This window comes from Rana temporaria, chromosome 3, assembly GCF_905171775.1.
Source record: "Rana temporaria chromosome 3, aRanTem1.1, whole genome shotgun sequence".
Taxonomy (NCBI): domain Eukaryota; kingdom Metazoa; phylum Chordata; class Amphibia; order Anura; family Ranidae; genus Rana; species Rana temporaria.
The window spans coordinates 452,107,777-452,129,198 of NC_053491.1; the positions used below are offsets into that span (position 1 = coordinate 452,107,777).

General features: G+C 43.3%; 1 protein-coding gene across 1 annotated transcript in view; it reads left to right on the forward strand.

Annotated features, from left to right (window-relative positions):
- LOC120933437 (venom factor-like) overlaps positions 1-21,422 on the forward strand; it is a 161,180-nt gene that overhangs the window by 103,752 nt on the left and 36,006 nt on the right. The window contains exons 25-29 of the mRNA XM_040346654.1: positions 3,112-3,187; positions 6,682-6,841; positions 12,335-12,436; positions 15,801-15,951; positions 19,953-20,116. Coding sequence (XP_040202588.1) covers positions 3,112-3,187; positions 6,682-6,841; positions 12,335-12,436; positions 15,801-15,951; positions 19,953-20,116 — 653 coding nt within the window. The remainder of the gene's footprint in view (positions 1-3,111; positions 3,188-6,681; positions 6,842-12,334; positions 12,437-15,800; positions 15,952-19,952; positions 20,117-21,422) is intronic.

A 21,422-nucleotide genomic window follows, 5' to 3' on the forward strand; every position in this document is an offset into this window, starting at 1 on the left:
CATGGGGGAGACATGCTGCATGGGGGGGAGACATGCTGCATGGGGGGGAGACATGGCTGCATGGGGGGAGACATGGCTACATGGGGGGAGACATGGTTACATGGGGGGAGACATGGTTAGATGGGGGGAGACATGCTGTATGGGGGGGAGACATGCTACATGGGGAGACATGCTGCATGGGGGGGAGACATGCTGCATGGGGGGGAGACATGGCTACATGGGGGGAGACATGCTGCATGGGGGGGAGACATGCTGCATGGGGGGAGACATGCTGCATGGGGGGAGACATGGCTACATGGGGGGAGACATGCTGCATGGGGGGGAGACATGCTGCATGGGGGGGAGACATGCTGCATGGGGGGAGACATGCTGCATGGGGGGGGAGACATGCTGCATGGGGGGAGACAGGCTGCATGGGGGGAGACATGGCTGCATGGGGGGAGACAGGCTGCATGGGGGGAGACATGGCTGCATGGGGGGAGACATGGCTGCATGGGGGGAGACATGCTGCATGGGGGGAGACATGGCTGGATATGGGGGGGGGGACATGGCTGGATATGGGGGGGGCATGGCTGGATATGGGGGGGGGGGGACATGGCTGTATATGGGGGGGGGACATGGCTGGATATGGGGGGGGACATGGCTGCATATGTGGGGGGGACATGGCTGCATTTGGGGACACATTTTAAAAAAAGTATCGGTATTCGGTATCGGTGACTACTTGAAAAAAAGTATCGGTACTTGTACTCGGTCCTAAAAAAGTGGTATCGGGACAACCCTACTTGGAAGCATTGTACTTTGTTTTTATCAGCGCGTCGTTGTGTTTTACGTCACCGCGTTGGACTTGATCAGTTTTTGAACTGATGGTGTGTAGGCACATCAGACCATCAGTCAGCTTCAGTCCGTTCTCATCAGTTTGGACTGATCGTGTGTACAGGGCCTCACTGTCTGAATACAAGACAGAAAAATTGAAACATGGAACACAATAGGTGCACTATCCCTTTAAAAATAATTTTTAAAGCAGAACTCTAGACAAAAAATGTTTTTCATGTCCTTGTTGATGGTCTCCTACCTTCACCCACTTTGCCATCCATCTTCTTCTGAGCTCTGTAGTTCATCTGTAATAGGCTGCTGAACTTGCTGAAAAAATGTTGTTATTGCCTGAGGATTGCCTGTTTGTAAGACCGCTGGCTGCTATCCCTATCCTGAGCTCAGCCAGTGGTCTGGCACACCCCTTTGTAGTCCTCTGAAAGGGAGCATGGAGGAAGCAGACATGTTGTGGGCGGAGGGGGTCTCACAGCCCCCAGTCTGTGCCGCCCGTGGAGAAGGTGTCGTCCTTCTCCTCTCTCTTCCCTCCTCCTCCTCTGCTCCCTGGCAATCACCGCCCCAAGTGACAAGTGGCACTGGTGGTCCCTGACATGGTGGTCCCTGACAAGTGGCACTGGTGGTTCCTGACAAGTGGCACTGGTGGTCCCTGACAAGTGGATTTATGTAATATGTGCAAAAACAACCAAGTTTGTAATAAAGTGCAGTCCTGTGCAATCATTTACTTACCGTGTAAACATATCTAAATGTTAAAATCTATAACAAATATATGTGAAAAATATTGTGCAAACAGAAAAATGTTCAAATGCAGCTGAGTTTCATCAGCAAGAGTCCCATAAAGGAAAGGTGCAAAATGATGGAAATGATGATCAAACACTTGACAGCATGATTCCTGTCACCACAAACAAAATAAAGGATTACCAGAAAGAAAGCAACCCCCCCCCCCCCCCCTTACTTTTTTACAAAAAAAAAATCCAAACTTCTCTCCCCAGCAGTCTTGGATAGTATACACCAGGAAGTTCACAGCTGATCAGGGCCTGTTTATTAGGAAGCCTCATGTCGCGTACACACAAAAATTTTTCGGCATGAAAAAAACTACATTTTTCGGCATGTAGAAAAAACGTTGTTTTTTCCAACTTCATCATTAAAACGACGTTGCCCACACACTATAGTTTTTAAAAAATGCTCTAGCAAAGCGCGTTGACGTACAACACGTACGACGGCACTATAAAGTGGAAGTTCCATGCGGATGACGCCACCCTTGGGGCTGCTTTAGCTGATTTCTTGTTAGTAAAAGACGATTTGCGCTTTTCTGTCTGTTACAGCGTGATAAATGTGCTTACTCCATTACGAATGGTAGTTTTACCAGAACAAGCGCTCTCGTCTCATAACTTGCTTCCGAGCATGTGCGGGTTTTTAACATCATTTTAGCCCACACACACGATAATTTTTTACAACCCGAAAAACGACATAGTTTAAAACGTTGTTAAAAAGTGCAGCATTTCAGAACCCGAAAAATGATGTGAAGCCCACACACGATAATTTTAAATTACATTTTTTTTAAATGTTGTTTTTTTCATGCCGAAAAATGATCGTGTGTACACGACATCAGAGCCGAAGTGTGAATAGAAACAAAAAGACTCCACATTGTGTGATATTGTCTCTTCTTTGCAGTATAATAAAAATGGTGCACTTGCATCAGATTGTAAAATTCAGAGCATATCGCAATCCAAACGATTCCTTTAAAATTCAGACAGCAATCGTGCATGCGCAGTAGCATGTGTACGTATCTGTCCCAACGATCGTTTCGTCCTTAGTGACGTCATCAGAAGTCATTTAAAAACAATGACAAATTACCGGTAAACTCCAATATGTATAAGTAAATACATGATGTAAAGTGAAAAAAGGCAATATAAAAAATCAATCACAGTGATGATCAAATATCACCAAAAGAAAGCTTTATTTGTGTGAAAAAAAATGATATAAATTTAGTTTGGGTACAGTGTTGCATGGCCGCGCAATTGCTAGTTAAAGTAGCACAGTGCTAAATAGAAAAAAATACCCTAGTCATGAAGGGTCATGTGGTTAAACATGAAGAAATATGCCTGTATTGCAGAGATGTTATTGGCCCAGACACACAATTTAATGTCACCACTGGGGTCTGGCATGAGATCTTCTCCCATTTTCTATTGCTTGAAACCTGGACCTCATGTCTAATGATTCAGTAAGTTATCCTAGAGATCATATTGGATTGTGTTCATTAATTCATTTATTTTTGGTAAACAGGTTATACAGGTCAGCTGGCATTCCGCAAACCTGATGCTTCCTATGGTGCCTGGATTCAAACACCATCAAGCACATGGTAATGGAGACTTCTGCATTATATACATTTGTTTTACGTTTGAAGTCCACCTATTTATTTATTTATTTTTTCATAAATCATGAAAGAGTTGGATTTATTGCTTGAAAATAGAATATACCCAAAAGCCTTTCACAGTCACCACCACACATACATATTTAACCACTTGCCGACCGTGCTATAGCTGAATGATGGCTACCGCGCGGCCGTCCAGTTCTCGGAGGGCGTCAATAGACCTCCTCCCAGAACTTTTCCCCTGCGTGCCTCCTCCGAGGTGCATCGGGCGTGCTCTGTGATCATTGCGTCCTTCGGACGCAGCGATCACAGATCAGGGCAAAGGGCCAATCAGTGGTCCTTTACCATGTGATCAGCTGTGTCCAATCACAGCTGATTACATGTAAACAGACTTGCCTGTTGTCAGCATTCCTTTCCTGCCACGTTGTGTCTGTGGAAGGAAAGGGGACCTTAACTGACAAGGCTGTCAGGATATTGTTCACACTGATAATCGGGACACTGATCATCGGTGCAGCCCCATCAGTGCAGCTTATCAGTGCCTATCGGCGTAGCCTATCAGTAAGGCCCATCAGTGTCACCCATCACTGCCGCCTATCAGTGCCCATTAGTGGCACCTATCAGTACAGCCTCATCAGTGCCCGTCAGTGCGGCATCGTCACTGCCCATCAGTGCAGCCTCATCAGCACACATCAGTGAAGAAAAAAAATCACTTATTTGCAAAAATACCAAGTAAAAAACATTTATTTTTCAAAATGTTCATTCTGTTTTCGTTTGTTTTGCAAAAAATAAAAAAAACCCAGTGGTGATTAAATACCACCAATAGAAAGCTCTATTTGTGTGGAAAAAAATGATAAATATTTATTTTGAGTACAGTGTTGCATGACTGCGCAATTGTCATTCACATCATGACAGCGCTGAAAGCTGAAAAATTACCTGGGCAGGAAGGGGGTGAAAGTGCACAGTAGGAAAATGGTTAAGATCTACCTTTTGTAAATGTATACAATTAATATTGCCTAAAGTGCACATAAGAAACACCAAAACATAATTACCATAAATATAAAATATAAAAAAAAGGTGAGGCATTCGGTTTTTTGGGGGGGCTTTCTTTCCTTTATTTTCACCTGGTGCTTCTGCCAGTAAGCTATCTTGCAAATGTAGCAGTTAGAGGGTTGAGACCAACCTTTTAGGCTTCATTTCCATGGAAGTTTTTGGACGTTTTTACAGCCACTTTTCTGAGCTTTTTTTGCAGCTTAAAAACGGCTCTCCATGTTAGTCTATGGCCTCATGCCCACCATGATGTTTTTGCGCTGTAGATGGCTGAGTCGTTTTTAAGCTGCAAAAAAAAACCAGGACCAGTGCGTTCTGAAGCTCCAGCCTAAGGCCTCGTACAGACGAGAGGATTTCCGCTGGAAACGGTCCGCCGGACCGTTTCCAGCGGACATTCCTCCTCCGGATTTTGATCTGATGGCTTGTACACACCATCAGATCAAAATCCGCGCGGAAAACATGTTTTCCGCGATCACGTGTCGCGACGTGTCCACGCCGTCGCCGCGACGATGACGCGGTGACGTGCGCGACGCTGGAAGGTAAATTCTACCACGCATGCGTCGAATCATTCCGACGCATGCGAGGGATGGGGATCGGACGGACTTATCCGGTGAGTCTGTACAGACGGCCGGATAAGTCCGAGGGACAGGATTCCAGCGGATAGATTTCTTAGCATGCTAAGAAATTTTTATCCGCTTAGAATCAGTCGGCTGGACAAATGTCCGCCGAAAATTGCCCGCTCGGGCCTACACATGACCAGATCTATCCGCTGGAACTGATCCGCGGATAAATCCCAGCGGATAGATCCGGTCGTGTATACGGGGCCTTAGAGCTGTAAAAACGGCAGACGTTAAAAAACGCGCAAAAACGCTAAAAACCGCTTTTGAGCTCCAGCTAAAAAAAAAAAAAAACATGGACAGGCGTTTTTAAGCTGTAAAAAAGGCTAAAAAAAGTGGCTGTAAAAACATCCATGGAAATGAAGCCTTGATATTGACAGGGGTGGCTACAATGGTCAGCTTTTATTTATTTATGTTAAACCTTTAACCCAAAAGGGAAAAAGTATTACTTGGACTTTGGCTTCAATTTGTTAGAGTATCTAAATCTGCTAGTACATCCAGCACTCCCTCCCTTAGGCTGACAATGCTGTCCAAAGGTGCCCCCTGTGCTCCTTCATCTAGATTAGGGGCGCTCTAAAACAAGAGGTGCGTTACTGCCCAGAGTGGGAAAAGCCCAAAAAAAAGCCTAGAAAAAAGAAAACTAATGTAGCTCCCCCATCTAATGATTGGTAAGCTGCAATATATTACATTTTAGATTCTGGGTTTATCACCGCTTTAAGAATGTTCTTTAAACCAGAGTGTAGTGTCACTTTATTTTATTATTCTTGAATGATATCAATATTCTAGATTTTAGGGTTATTTTGCAGCTAGCCACTCTTTTAGGAAAATTTCCCTTCAATTCCTATTCTGGGAAGGAAAAGGTCCCAGACAAAAATAAAAACCTGAATGAGATTATAACCTTTCCAGATGCTGCTTATTACATCCTGAGCTTATTTTGTCTCCATTTGTGCGTATTTATCTCCTCCCCTGCTTAATGAATCCACTTGGGCTTATATATCTCTCCCCTGCTTAATGACTCCACTTGGGCTTATTTATCTCCCCCTCCTGCTTAATATAATTGCATGTATGCTTATATATCTCTTCCCCTGCTTAATGACTCCACTTGGGCTTATATATTTCCTCCCCTGCTTAATGACTCCACTTGGGCTTATATATCTCCTCCCCTGCGTAATGACTCCACTTGGGCTTATATATTTCATCCCTTGCTTAATGACTCCACTTGGGCTTATATATCTCCTCCCCTGCTTAATGACTCCACTTGGGCTTATTTATCTCCCCCTCCTGTTTAATATAACTGCACTTATGCTTATTTATCTCCTCCCCTGCTTAATGACTCCATTTGGGCTTTTATATATATATATATATATATATATATATATATATATATATATATATATATATATATATATATATATATATCCCCTCCTGCTTAATATAACTGTACTTTTTCTTATCTCCTCCCCTGCTTAATGACTCCACTTGGCCTTATATATCTCCTCCCCTGCTTAATGACTCCACTTCTGCTTGTATATCTCCTCCCCTGCTTAATGACTCCACTCAGGCTTTTATATCTACTCCCCTGCTTAATGACTCCACTTGGGCTTATTTATCTCCACCCCTGCTTAATGACTCCACTTGGGCTTATTTATCTCCTCCCCTGCCTATTATGACTCCACTTGTACTTTTTCAGTCTCTTCCTTTGCTTAATGTGACTTTACATGTGCTTATTCTGTCCACTTTATGGGACTCCATCCTTTACGATATGACACCCCTGGCACTCTCTGGCTTACTAGTCTGGTTATGACTTGTCTTCCGCAGGCTCACTGCCTATGTTGTGAAAGTTTTTGCCCTAGCTCAAGACTTAATCGGCATTGACAGAGATATACTGTGCAACTCTGTGAAATGGCTTTTATTGGAGAAGCAGAAACCAGATGGCATGTTTGAAGAAAATGCCCCAGTATACCATCAGGAGATGGTGGTATGTACAATATTGATATTGTTTTAGTAAAAAAAAGTTATCTTATGTAAACCAAAGTTCTACTGTAACTATTTAATCTGCACAAATGAATAAGGTGCTGACAGATTTTCTCAATTATATGGAAATGCCAGTGAGTTTTTATCAATTTATTATTAGGTTTAGGTTAATTTTTGATTATAAAGAAAAACAAAGAAAAATTCCCAGCTCAACTTACCAACCTGTCTGCAACAAACCAAATTGTCCTCCTTTGTTTGACATGTGTCGCCCTTCCATGTGCTCCTTGCTGTTAAGACCGGTTATAGGTTGGGGCAGTTGGGACAGTTTGTTTGTACTGTTGGTTATTTGGTGGGGGGAGGGGGTTGCACTGGACACCTTCACTGCCATTGTTCTATATACTAGGTGTTCAGTGCACCCATGTGCCTTTAAGGAGGAGTGGACTTCCTATAGGCAAACCTTCCCTCAATCCATCCATTACTATATATAATATGTGTGCTCCTACTATGGAGACTCTCAACATTTATAGCGTTAGGATTGCAGATAATACTGGGGTGCCTTGTCGCGGCCACTGCAGCCTACTCATGCATTTGCAAATGTGTGCAAACTAAACCCCTATTTTTAACATGCACTGTTAGACAAGACAATTCTGTTTTTTGCAGGATGGTTGGTAAGTTGAGCTGGGAATTTTTCTTTGTTTTTGTTTGACATGCATTGCACTTCCATGTGCTCCTTGCTGTTAAGGCCAGTTATAGGTTATAGGCTGTACCAATTTACCTCTGACTGACACTTATTGTTTGAAAGGCATGTCCCAGACCTCGGACCAGTCCTCCTCATCCAGGTCCAAAATGTTGATATGCCATTTTTTGTTTAAAGCCCTGTACACACGATCGGTTTGTCTGATGAAAATGGACCGATGGATCGCTTTCAACGGACAAACCGATCGTGTGTGGGACCCATCGGTTTGTTTTCCATCTGTGAAAAAAAGAGAACATGTTTTAAAAATGTCCTATTGATAAAAAACCGATAGAAAAAAAGATCGCCTGTGTGGAAGTCCATCGGTCAAAAATCTACGCATGCTCAGAATCAAGTCAACGCATACTCGAAAGCATTGAAATTCATTTTTCTGAGCACGTCGTAGTGTTTTATGTCAGCGCATTTGGACACGGTCAGATTTTTGACCGATGGTGTGTAGGCAAGACTGATGAACGTCAGCTTCATCGGATATCCGACGAAAAAATCCATCGGACTAAATTCCATCAGATATCCGATCGTGTGTACAGGGCTTAAGATTGCTTAAATACAAGATCATGGCCAGGATAATTTGTTGATCGAGAGATGAGTCTGGTCCGCTCTGAGCAGAGTTTCCAGAGAAAAACAGATAAAGTTCTCCTGCTGTTGAAGAAATTGACTACTAATGGCCTGAAAGGGTAAGGGTATAGGTAGGTGACACTCCCTTCATGTTCTCCCTCTTGTTGGGGCGCCAAGCGTGGGTCACATAAGACTACTGTGGGGTGGGTTCTTCTGGGCTACACTAGGAACTCTGGATAGGGTCACTGCCTTACACATGTGGTACTTTACTTGAACAGATATCTGATCGCCAGTACACTCTCTTAATTGTAATTGACACCACCATGATTACTGTTGCATTAAGGAGGAACACGCAGAGTCCTTGTCCTCTCCAGCATATCTCCACTACCTTACTCCCGGTAACAGAATGGGGTCCCTCCGTGCACTTAGCATTGATTTTGTTTGTGCACTCACTTAACTCTTCCTATTCTGGACTTGTGCACAGGACCTCTTTGGTGCTGATCTGCTTTCATTGCTATGGGAGACGGACCTGCTCTTGGAGAGAGTGCCAACAACAGCTCCTCCACTAAGAGGCTTCACCTGTTACATGTACACACTTACGACAGGCTGCTAGAGAAAAAGTGCCATTTCGGGAAAAGGAGGAGGGGAGGCTGCCTTAAAGTGGAACTTCTCCTTCTCCCTTATTCAACTCCCCCCCCTTCTGGGAGAACACAGGGGCTCCATGTGAGGGATTCCCCCATCAACACTGACTGTGTGTTGATGGAGGAATCAAGCATTTTTTTTTTTCATCCTCTGGTTGCAGAAAAGAAAATCACTTCATCTGTGGCCAGCTCAATCCCTAACTCAGGCTTGTGGTTGAGTCCATGGTGGTAGTGTCCAGGATTGGCATCTTTAGGGCAGACGGCAGGTCCCACCAATCCCCCTATGCTGTAGAAGGCTACTAAAGTAATTCAGCAGGCTAGTAGGATGAACTCCGGCAATGGTACCACAAACAAAAGCAATGACAGCCAACAGCAGCGATTGCTCTTGGGTCTGGTCCTTTTAAAACACACAGAACCAGTGGGCCGGACCCACAAAGCCGCCAAGAAATAGCCGTAAAACACAAACAACATTAACCCTCCCACCTGAGGCTGCATAAAACTCTGCTTACAAGCATGCAAAGGCTGCACATATCTAAATCAATAATACAGGAGGGGTTATACCGTAGACATACCGTAGGCATCAAAGGTTTAAAGCTTATGATCTTCTACATTTGCTATGGTCTTAATTTTTATTCTGTTCATCTATTTGGATCTGGGATTGTGTAGATGTGTGGTAAGGTGAGGATGGGTTATTCCGAAATGCAGTAAATAGGGAAAGAGTACCAGAGGAGTCCAACCCTCCAGACCCTAATTGTGGTCCTTGTAGAGTGATTCGGACATCCAAATTGGGGTGTTATGGAAGAGATACGTAAATTTAGGCAATATTTTCATTTTGATTAAATGAATCCAGCCAAGAATAGATAAGGGTAACTTTCTCCATGCCTTTAGCCTTGTTTTCACCTCCTGCAGCACAATCAATTAGTTCAACATAATATATACTTTGTCATTATGTGAGGTCACAGTTGCAGTTGCTTGTCCCTTGGGATCATGTTCTGTGGCTTTGGGGAAAAAAATTGTGATTTTTGGCTATTGACTTGCAGGCCAGCATCCTGTGAAAAGTATGTCAAAACTTAAAGTGCCCCCCTGTAGGAAGGATCCTGCATGTTTCAGGTACAGCAGGAGGTCGTCGACATACAGGGCTTTCCTATCCTCATACATCCCTATCCTGAGGCCTTTAACGATAGAGGACACTCACAGGGCCTCTCCGTAATTAGGTCCATAGCTATGGCAAACAAAATTAGAGAAAGAGGACAACCCTGTACCTCTGCATTTAAATGGTGTGCATGCATTTTATGAATAGTTTGAGAATGTAAGTAGATTTGTTAGACTCAGACCAAACAGGTTTTATTCCAATCAAATTTTGAATTATATGGCTGAGTCTAATACTAAAAATATGGGTTACAATTTTGAGATCACAGTTCAAGAGTGCTATGGGCCTATAAGGAGAACATAGAGAAGGATCTTTAGGGTGGTTATGTATTATAATGATGTGGACTTCATGCATTGAAGGAAGAGGAGAATCACCTTCTAGACAGTTTTTTTTATAAATAGCCACCCGATTAAGGGTTAATGAGGTGGCAAAAGGTTTTATAGAACTCCAAAATGAACTCCTCCGGGCCCTGGTTCGTTCCATTAGGGAATGATCTAATGACTGAGAGTATTTCTGTCTCAGTTATAGGTTGCATGAGGAAGTCCCTTTCCGGATTTGAGAGCCAGCCCAATGCTATGAGGTCTAAGAAAAACATAGTTTAGTTTAGTCTGGAGATAGGGAGGTGGTGTATAAATTGGTGTAGTATCTCATAAATTCAATCAAGATGTAATTCTTTAACATAAGAAGGGAACCCTCTGAGGTATGGAGTTCAGAGACAATAGTTAGAGGTCTGTTATTTTGGGAAAATATGGCTAGTAGCCTGCTGCTGTAGATCAAATTATCATGTCTTGTACACACGACAGGTTTTCACGACGAGAAAACTGCCATTTTTTATATTGGTCATGAAAACCGGTCGTGTGTATGCTCCCTAGCAGTTTTCTTGATGAAAAACTGCCTGCAAAAAATTGAAACCAGCTCTCTTTTTTTTCTTGTCGTGTTTCCTGTCAGTCTTTTTCTCGTCGCAAAAATGGTCGTGTGTATGCTTTTCCGAGGGGAAAAAAAACGTGCATGCTCAGAATCAAGTATGCAGCCCAAAAACAGCCCAAAGGGTGGCGCCAGTTGAAAGAAACTTCCCCTTTATAGTCCCGTCGTACGTGTTGTACGTCACCGTGCTTTGGTCGGACGTTTTTTTTGCATGAACGTGTGAATGCAAGTCAGGCTGGAGAGGAATCACGTCGGGAAAAACAACGTTTTCTTTCCTGCCGAAGGAAAAATAGTTGTGTGTACGAGGCATCAGGGGTAGGATAGGGGGCAAATTGCACAGCTGCCTTCCTTTCCTGCAAGCACTGAGTGTTGGAGCCCCTGTCTGATTTAATGGTTGTTTGGAGGATTATGCATTGTCCTTGTATATAGCCTTAAAGGCATCCCAGATTAAAGCAGGCAGGGTAGATTCCTCATCATTATGCCCATATGCCTGCATGTTTTCGGAACACCTGGCCTGGTTGTTGGGTGACAAAGCCAGTAAGCCACTGAGCACCTAGCCTCCACAGTGATTGGCTATGCCTTATAGATATCCATATAGTCAGGGATAAGGGACAGTGGTCAAAGGCCTCCCAGGTGACATTTTTAGCTTCTAATATATTAGTGAGTAGAGAGGGGTTATCAAAGGCCAAGTCTATATGGGACGATTATTTATAATTAGTTGAGAAACAGGATTATAAAAAGGATATGGGACAGAATGAGATCTGGTGTATTGAAACATTAGGGCCCTCTTAAATTACAAGGCCCCTGATATGCCAATAAATCACTCTGAAGCGCTCAAGATCTTGGTTACCTATTTGAAAAAGAGCCATTCATGTATGTGGAGGGTAGTGAATTGGTTCAGCTCTGTGGGAGAGCCAGAGGGACAGAATATTACACACGCCAACACAAAAGAGCATAGAAAATGAGCATTCACCCAACCTCAAAACATGACCCTACCCACCCACTGCATAACATACGAACAATCAGTACCAGTACCAGGACTTATACCTTAAAACCTAACTAAGAAAAAAACTTTTCAGTTGGAAAACAGTCCTCTCTTTGGGATTGTCCAATGGCAGCAAAACAATATCAGTGGAAGATCAGTGAGGCCCATTAGTGTAGAAAGAAAAGTTTCAGGGAATTGTGCTGGTTTAGGCCTTTCTGCCCATCAATTCGATATATTAGTTCCTTCTGACTCGCTTAATAATAGGAATGTGGAAAGTGCTTCAAAACTAATTTTGACTGAATTCTGATGGTGGATTACACCAACCTTACACCAAAATTACACTTGGCTTTGTTCTACTGAGTAAGCCCAAACAAGTCAAAGCAAGCATCTAAACTGTCCTAAAACGAATTATTGTTGTGTACAGATGCTGAGTTTTAGCCATGGAACCTCTACTTTTAATATTTAAGTGTGTTTATTTTTTTGTACAGGGTGGTAATATAAAAGGAGCTGTTGAACTAGACTCTACTCTCACTGCGTTTGTCCTTATCGCTATGCTGGACAGTGAGGAAACCTGTAATGGAGTTGTAAATGTAAGTAGTTAAATAATCTCTTGAGTGCCCTGTTTCTTACTCCATTTAAGTTTTATTGCCACTGTAAATCTACAGTATACAGTGTATATGTTATATTACCAGGGACGGACAGACCATTCGGGCACTCGGGCACTGCCCGAGGGCCCCATGCCACTAGGGGGCCCCATCAGGGTTGCCAGCCTCAGTAAAATCAGGGACAGTATATACAAATCTGTGTGTATGTGTATTCTGTGTGTATGTATACTGTGTGTGTATATTGTGTGTCTGTGTGTAAATACTGGGGTAGATTCATGTACAGCTGCGCGCTCCTTACGGAGGCGCAGTGTACCCTTTTTACCCTGCGCCTACGCAAATTATTTGCACTACGCTTCATTCATGAAGCAGTAGCCACGTAATTTGCGTGGGCGCTCTTCAAAAATGCCCTGCGTAAGGGCGCCTAATGTAAATGATCCCGTAGGGGGCGGGAATCATTTAAATTAGGCGCATTCCCGCGCCGAGCGTAGAGCGCATGCTCCGTCGGGAAACTTTCCCGACGTGCATTGCGGTAAATGACGTCGCAAGGACGTCATTTGCTTCAAAGTCAACGTGAATGGCGTCCAGCGCCATTCACGATTCACTTACGCAAACTACGTAAATTTCAAACCTCGCGACGCGGGAACGACGGGTATCCTTAGCATTGGCTGCCCCTGCTTTTAGCATGTGCAGCCTTACGCGAAACCCGACGTACGCAAACGACATAAACTGCATACGCAGGGCTCGCGTAACGTTGTGAATCGGCGTTAGTATGCAATTTGCATACTATACGCTGACCACAACGGGAACGCCACCTAGCAGCCAATGTAAGAATGCAGCCTAAGATATGAGGGCATAAGAGCCTTATGCCACGCATATCTTAGGCTGCAGTCGGCGTAACGAGCTCTCTGAATCAGGAGAACTCGTTACGCCGGGGCAAGTAAGCAATTGCGCTGCGTAACTATGATTACGCAGGCGCAATTGCTTTTTTAATCTGGGCCACTGTGTATGTATAATGTATGTGTGTGTATACTGTGTGGACCCATAATCTCCTATTTCCCGGGGGCCCCATAATCTCCTAATCCCCGGGAGCCCCATAATCTCCTATTCCCCCGGGGGCCCCATGAGTTGTCAGTCCGCCCCTGTATATTACACTGCTCAAGAACTAAGTGATGAATATCCTACAGGGTGTGTGGACATCTAAACTTTTTTTTGTGTTTGTTTTGAATGGAGTACGGAATGGTCAAAACCCATCAGCATATTTTTGGTGTCTATGTCCCCTTGGGGAGAGATTTTTCTTTAGAGGACATCCCCTCCACTTAGACAGTGCCCCTATTTCTGTTCGCTCCCCAACAAGGACACAGACAGCAAAGAAATAAATAAACTGACAGAGGTTTTAACCCTTCTCTGCTCAATCTAAAAAATAATTGTGGGTTTAGACAAACTGTAATGCCGCCTACACACGACCGTTTTTCATGACGAGCAAAAGGCCATTTTTTTTATGTCATTAAAAACAATCGTGTGTGGGCTCCAGAGCATTTTTCTCAACGTTGTCGCTTTTCACGTTGTGAAAAATGATCGTGTGTAGGCTTTAACGACGGGAAAAAAACACGCATGCTCAGAAGCAAGTTATGAGACGGGAGCACTCGTTCTGGTAAAACGAGCATTTGTAATGGAGATAGCACATTCGTCACGCTGTAACAGACTGAAAAGCACAAAGACTGAAAAGCACGAATCGTCTCTCACCAAACTTTTACTAACACAAAATCAGCAAAAGCAGCCCAAAGGGTGGCGCCATCCGAATGGAACTTCCCCTTTATAGTGCCGTCGTAGGTGTTGTATGTAGGTGTTGTATGTCACCGCGCTTTGCTCGCGCATTTTTTTTTCACAATTGTGTGTAGGCAAGGCAGGCTTGATAAGAATCGTGTTGAGAAAAACATTTTTTTCTAGGACAAGAAAAACGTCCGTGTGTACGCGGCATAAGGACAGTTGGAAATTATGGGTTGGGAAGATATGGATGGATATATGGACAGTTTGACTGTCTGGCGGATGGATGGCCAAATGGACAGATATACAGGCAGTTGGACTAATTGACTGATGGATGGGAAAATAGATTGCTATACAGATAGTTGGACTGATTGACAGATGGATGGACAACTAGATGGCTATACAGACAGCTGCACTGTTTGGCAGATGGACAGGCAAATGAATGGATCTGCAGGAAGTGGGACTGATAGATAATTGTAGATTGCTTGAAAGAAAAGATGGACAAATTGGTATATTTATGGACTGATTTGTAGATGGATTGATAGACAAATAAAAGAGAGAGGCCCGGATTCACAAAGCACTTGCGCCAACGTATCTCAAGATACGCCGTCGTAAGTACAAATGTGCGCCATCGTATCTATGCACCGACCCACAAACTAAGATACGCCTAAAAATAGGCTTCATCCGACCGACATAACTTGCCTACGCCGGTGTATGGTGGGCGCATATTTACGCTGGAAGCATGTGGTGCTCCCATTGATTTTCTATTCAAATATGCAAATGAGGGAGATACGGCGATTCACGAACGTACGTGCGCCCGAAGGAAGGCTACGCGCGGTGCGCGTAAGTTGTACGTCCGGCATAAAGTTATTTCCCATATATGAGGCGCAACCCATGCAAAGGTATGGACCAGGGAACATAAGCCGTCGTATTTTATGTAGTTTACGTTGGACGTGAATATGGCTGGGCGTAGGTTACGTTCACGCCATAGGCAGTGATTCGACGTATCTTAGGCAGTTGTTTCGACGTTATATGTATCTGTCTGGCACTCGGTCCATCATTTGCATGGGGTCACGCCTCATTTGCATGGCTCACGCCCACTTCAACCTACGCTGGCTTAGGCCTTAGAAACCCAGCGCAGATTTGAGAGCAAGTGCTTTGTGAATTTGGTGCTTGCCTCTCTGCGCTGCGTCGGTATAAAAGATACGCTACGTCGGCATAAATATGCGCCGCTGTCTGTGAATCCGGGCCAGAGAATTGATTACAAAATGATGGATGGCTATAATGGCAAGCAGATTATTACAAGGGCAGATTGACGTATAGACTGATATGGATTGATGGATGCATGGACACGTATAACAGAAAATGAATTGAAAGTTGGATGAGTAGACAGACGAATGGATAAGCCCGAAAACTCTTGAATGGAAGGATGGAAAGTTGAATGGACAGGCCTGAAGTTTAGGTGAAAAAGAAAATAATTAATACTGGTATATATCCTATTATATTATCTAGCTTACAATAAAAACACTACTTTCCAAGACAATCACTAATAAGCCTGATGTCAATCTATTATTTTGTTTTGCAGAACCTACGACCCAGCATTAACAAAGCTATAGACTACTTAGAGCAACAGTATCCAAATATCAGAAAACCATATTCCATCGCCATCACTTCTTATGCCCTGGCCAGAGCTGGAAAGCTGGTGAACATCAATAGACTCATGTCTGCATCTAAAAGTAAAGTATCAATTCTTACAGGACATGATCACAGATTAGGCTAGGCACTCCTATCAGGGGCTATATACAGTAATAAACCTCTATATTGATGAGTGGTACAATATTCATAAAGATCTAGTGGGAACATCTCAGTATCTTCATGTCAGTTTTGTATTGCTGTCTGATGAGGTTTCATCCTAATTACTTGTCCAGGTGGTAAAGTTTTCACCAAAACAGAAAATAAGGGTGACAAAGGCTGTAACAATATGTTGTTGGATCCTCAAGTCTTCCCCCACTCTACTAAAAAGGAGTATTTTTTTTTTACTCTCTGTGTCACTATTGAAGTTTTTCTCTCGCTTCCTGTCCTAGTGAAAATGGGGCCATAAAGGTAGTAAAAACTTAAAAAGAGTTTTAACCCTCATCCACAATTAAAAGTAGGTAAATTTCAGTTTTTTAAGTCTTTAGATTTTTTTTTTAGAAGGTGTTCAGCAATGGCATGAAAAAAAAAACAAAGTAGAGCAAGGTATAGATACCCAGGTCCATAGAAGACGTTACTTAAAATGGCCCACGTGGATTTTTTGACAAAAGTATCAAAATTATTTATATAAGTATCACAAAGTGTTTGAAAATCTCAAGATGTTGACATGCATCTAAATCTCTCTTGCCTCTAAAGCCCCACTCTGTGTTCAGATCTCGCACCAGAGGCTACTGACAGGTGCTGAGAAAGTAATGTGATGCCTCCTCGCCACCTATTTTAAACCCATTATTGCCAACAATGGTGGTGCAACTGCGGAGCATTTTTGGTGTGTAGACAGGTGCAGTTTACTTTCTCCACTGCAGGTGGCGCTCTTCCGCAACTGCACTGCATTTGGAGAGGGAGTCAGGAGGAACATGGCCCATCTATGGTTTATTGGGTCACTGGGGAAGCTATCTGTTAAGATGCTGCCACTCCATGTATCTCTAGCAGACATCTTGAGTCAGGCAGAACCTATTTAGGGCCCTGGCTCGTAGGCTTGCACACATTTGTAAGTGGGTAGAGTAGGAACAGGTATCCCACCTGTTAGGGACAGAACTAGCGATAGGGAAAGCGTATGGTTTGCAACTTCTCATGCTGCAGTCTGTCCCACCTAACAGGTGCTGTTAGTTTGGTTGGAACCTGCTCTCTACAGGTTTATTGTGAACTGCCTTTGCATTACTTCAACACAAGTTCTTTACATCGCATCTGGACAGTGTGTGTTATTGCCACTGCACCTTGTTGCACCCCACCTACAGACACTTCCCCTTTTGCTAGACTGTTTAGTAGGCTGGTTCACTACATGTCAGGTGAACTTTGCCATGGCCGCAAAGCATCACCATCATGTCATGCAAACGCCCCTGTGTGCTGCCTATTGCAGCTTAAGGAGGGGCAGTTGGTGGGCAGCAGAAATGCGTCTCAACCATGCAACTGCAGGTCTAAACAAAGTCTTATGCCCTGTACACACGATCTGGCTTTTTCCTAGCCAAACTCACATCGGAATTCTGATGGAATTCCATCGGAGTAAAAGAGAACATATTCTCTATCTAAATTCCGACGGAATTCCTCGGAAAAAAAGTCAGATGTTTGACTTTTTCCATCGGAAATTCCGAGCGTGTGTATGCGTACACACAATCGGAATTTCCAACAACAAATGTTCGATGGGAGCTTGGTGTTGGAAATTCTGACCGTGTGTAGGCTCCATCGGACTGTCAGAATTTCTGACAACAAAAATTTGAGAGCTGATTACACTTGGAATCAAGCAGAAGAGCCGCACTGCCTATTGAACTTAATTTTTCTTGGCTCGTTGTACGTCTTGTACATCACCGCGTCCTTGACATTCTGAATTTCCGACAATATTTGTGTGACCGTGTGTATGCAAGACCGTGTGTATGCAAGTTTGAGCCAACATCCGTCGGATGTTTTGTTGTCGGAATGTCCGATCGCCTGTACACGGCAAAACAGTATAATGAATTATTAATAATAGTAACAATCACCTCACCTATTAAAATTGACAGCGTTGCCACGGTGACCTAGTAGTCAGCTAGGCTATGAGCAGCAATTAGATGAGAATACTGTGTTATAAATGGACAGTACATTGAAATAAAATCCAAAAAAGTGTTAAAAGTGAATAAATGGTAAAGTTAAAAAAATATATATAAAAGTCCAATCTTGTGGATGGAAATCAACAATAAAAAAACCAATGTAGTGAAAAATATAGATTTAGATGCACAGTCCCATGATAGTATCAACACTATAAACGTATAGGTAAAAACACAATAGTTCAGTGCAAAATTCTGAACAAAAATTTGATGGTGACTTGAAAAATGAAGAGGTGATCCAGTACAGTGCTCCAGAATCATCCACTGCAACCCCGTGAAACGGACACTCACCAGAAAAGTTGGCTGCCATACAGTTTTGTTAAAAAGAACCACGTGGTTCATTTGAAGCAACTTCTTTTGTGGACCTGGGTGTCTATACCTTGGCAGTGACTACCCTTGACAGTGAGCTGGTAGTAATTGTTCCCATTGCAGTTTTATTATTGTATTGTCCATTAGGGATGAGCTTCGTATTCGAGTCAAACTCATGTTCGACTCGAACATCATATGTTCGATCGTTCGTTGAAATACGTACAAAACGGGTAGTTTGCGCCAAATTCGAGTTTCACAGACCATAATTCACTGCGGCATCGCTGGCTGATGATTGGCCAAGCATGCACTATGACCCGCATGCTTGGCCAATCACAACTTGTGGCTTTGGCCAATTATGGCTCAGGGGGTTTAGTACATGCCCCACACTATAAAAGGCCGCCTGCAGGTCGGCCTTGTGTAGTGTGTTGCAGTGGTTGAGAGGGCAGTGAGAGTGTCATTTTTTGCAGGTAGATAGAGCAGGCAGGCAGGCTAGTCAGTTAATGTTACAATGAGTAGAGGATATATATACATCCCAGGTGTTGTACATATATTTATACACTGTATAGTTTAGCTAGATCAGTTCTTCCTAATTTACTGGCAGGCAGGTGATTGTGCTAGCTGCAGTATTCTTACATGGTTTATTGCCTGTGTCCTCTGTAGTTTGCACCTAAAGCTACTTGGTGTGTACTGGCCGTGTGCTCTGTAGTTTGCATCCAAAGATTCAGGAGCAGTGATTTTAATGATGCTTAAATTAAAAAAAAAAAAAAAAATGAAAAATTCCTTTAAATATTGTACACTGCTGGGTGTCTATAGTATGCCTGTGAAAACACCTTTGAGAACCCGGGTCTTGTCCGAGGGAACATGTATCAATGGAAATAAAGTTTTAAAAACGGTAATTTTTTCAGGAGTACATGTTCCCCGGGGCAAGACCCGGGTTCACAAAGACGTTTTCACAGGCATACTATAGACACCCAGCAGGTACAATATTTAAAGGAATTTTTCATTTTTTTATTTTTTTATTTAAGCATCATTAAAATCACTTCTCCTAAAAAAAACGACCGTTTTTAAAACTTTTTTTCCATTAATACATGTTCCCTGGGGCAAGACCCAGGTTCTCAAAAACGTTTTACGACAATAACTTGCATATAAGGCTTTAAAATTAGCTCTTTTGAATTCCAAGGGTTTAAGTCCCATAGACGTCATTGGGGTTCTAAATGTTCGCGTGAACGTTCGGTCCGTTCGAAGGTTCTGGTGCAAACCGAACGGGGGGGGGGGGGTGTTCAGCACATCCCTATTGTCCATTATGGTTAGCAATGGCAGCTTTCATTTCCTCTGACTAAGGACACATTCACATGGGTGTCTCGGAGATCAAAGCAGGTGCATAGGACCCAATTCCCAGTTCAAATCTTGTAGAAATGCTTCCCAAGAATCTAACCAGAGTTGCCAATGAGCACAAACACGTATGTATGATCCCAATAAAGCAATGGGGTGCCCATGAGCAAAAAACAGCCCGGGGTCAAGGTACAAGGAATCCACTGTTGCTGGAGATGCCCTTTAACGCTTGCTCATGCTTAATTACCACAAAACTTTTCTTCTAGATAACGATCACTGGGAGGAACCTGGATCCCACCACCTATCACTGGAGGCTACATCCTATGCACTCCTCGCCCTTGTTAGGATGGAAGAGTTTGACAAGGCTGCACCAGTAGTCCGATGGCTCACAGAGCAGAGATTCCACGGGGAAGTGTGGGGATCAACACAGGTATGTTCTTCTTGTAGTCATCCTGTCTAGCCTAAGAAATCGCTCAATTCCCCCATAAACACGGAAAATAGTGCTGCAAAATAATGGCGGCTACAAAAAATATTGACACTTTGGGCCAATTTGGACATTTTCACTCTTGGGGGGGTGATGCATCTTCACACCATGGATAGTCTGGCAAATATTAGAATTCTTCCAACATAAGCAGATATAACAATGAATATATACACTCACTGGCCACTTTATTAGGTACACCTCACTAGTACCGGGTTGGACCCTTTTTGGATTCAGAACTGACTTGAATCTTTGTGGAATAGATTCAACAAACAAGGTGTTGGAAACATTCTCTGGATTTTGGTCCATAGTGACATGATTGCATCATGCAGATGCTGCAGATTTGTTGGCTGCACATCCATGATGCAAATCACCTGTTCCACCACATCACATTGAGACCTGGTGACTGTGGAGGCCATTGGAGTACAGTGACCTCATTGTCATGTTCAAGAAACCAGTGGTGAGGTGATTTGAGGTGTTGTGTATGCTGGTGGAAGGAGCCACCAGAAGATGGGTAACCTGTAGTCATAAAGGGATGGACATGGTCAATATTTAGGTAGGCCGTGGCATTTAAACAACACTCAATTGGTACTAAGGGGCCAAAAGTGTGCCAAGAAAATATTCCCCACACCATTACACCACCAGCCTGAACCATTGATAGAAGGCAGGATGGATCCATGCTTTCATGTTGTTTACTTCAAATTCTGACCCTACCATCTGAATGTCGCAGCTGAAATCGAGACTTATTAGACCAGGCAACGTTTTTTTCCAATCATCTATTGTCCAATTTTGGTGAGCCTGTGCAAATTGTAGCCTCAGTTTTCTGTTCTTAGCTGACAGGAATGGCACCCGGTGTGGTCTTCTGCTGCTGTAGCTTTGATTTATTGTGCGTTCAGTCACTGCTCTCCACTTTAAGAGGACCGAGAACTAAGTGGTCATGTGAGTGCTCAGTTCTCAGGCTTAGAGCCATTAGGGGGGCAGCTACAGCATAGAGGTGAGTATAGATATTTGTTTTTTTAAATATCCCAAACATCCTAAAAACTATGTAAAAATTGGTTCAGTAGACTAACTTGCGGTCAAAAAGTGATTGTCAGATTGCCCGATACATGCATGCTGACTAGGGTTGTCCCGATACCACTTTTTTAGGACTGAGTACGAGTACCGATACTTTTTTTCAAGTAGTCGCCGATACCGAATACCGATACTTTTTTTAAAATGTGTCCCCAAATGCAGCGATGTCCCCCCACAGATGCAG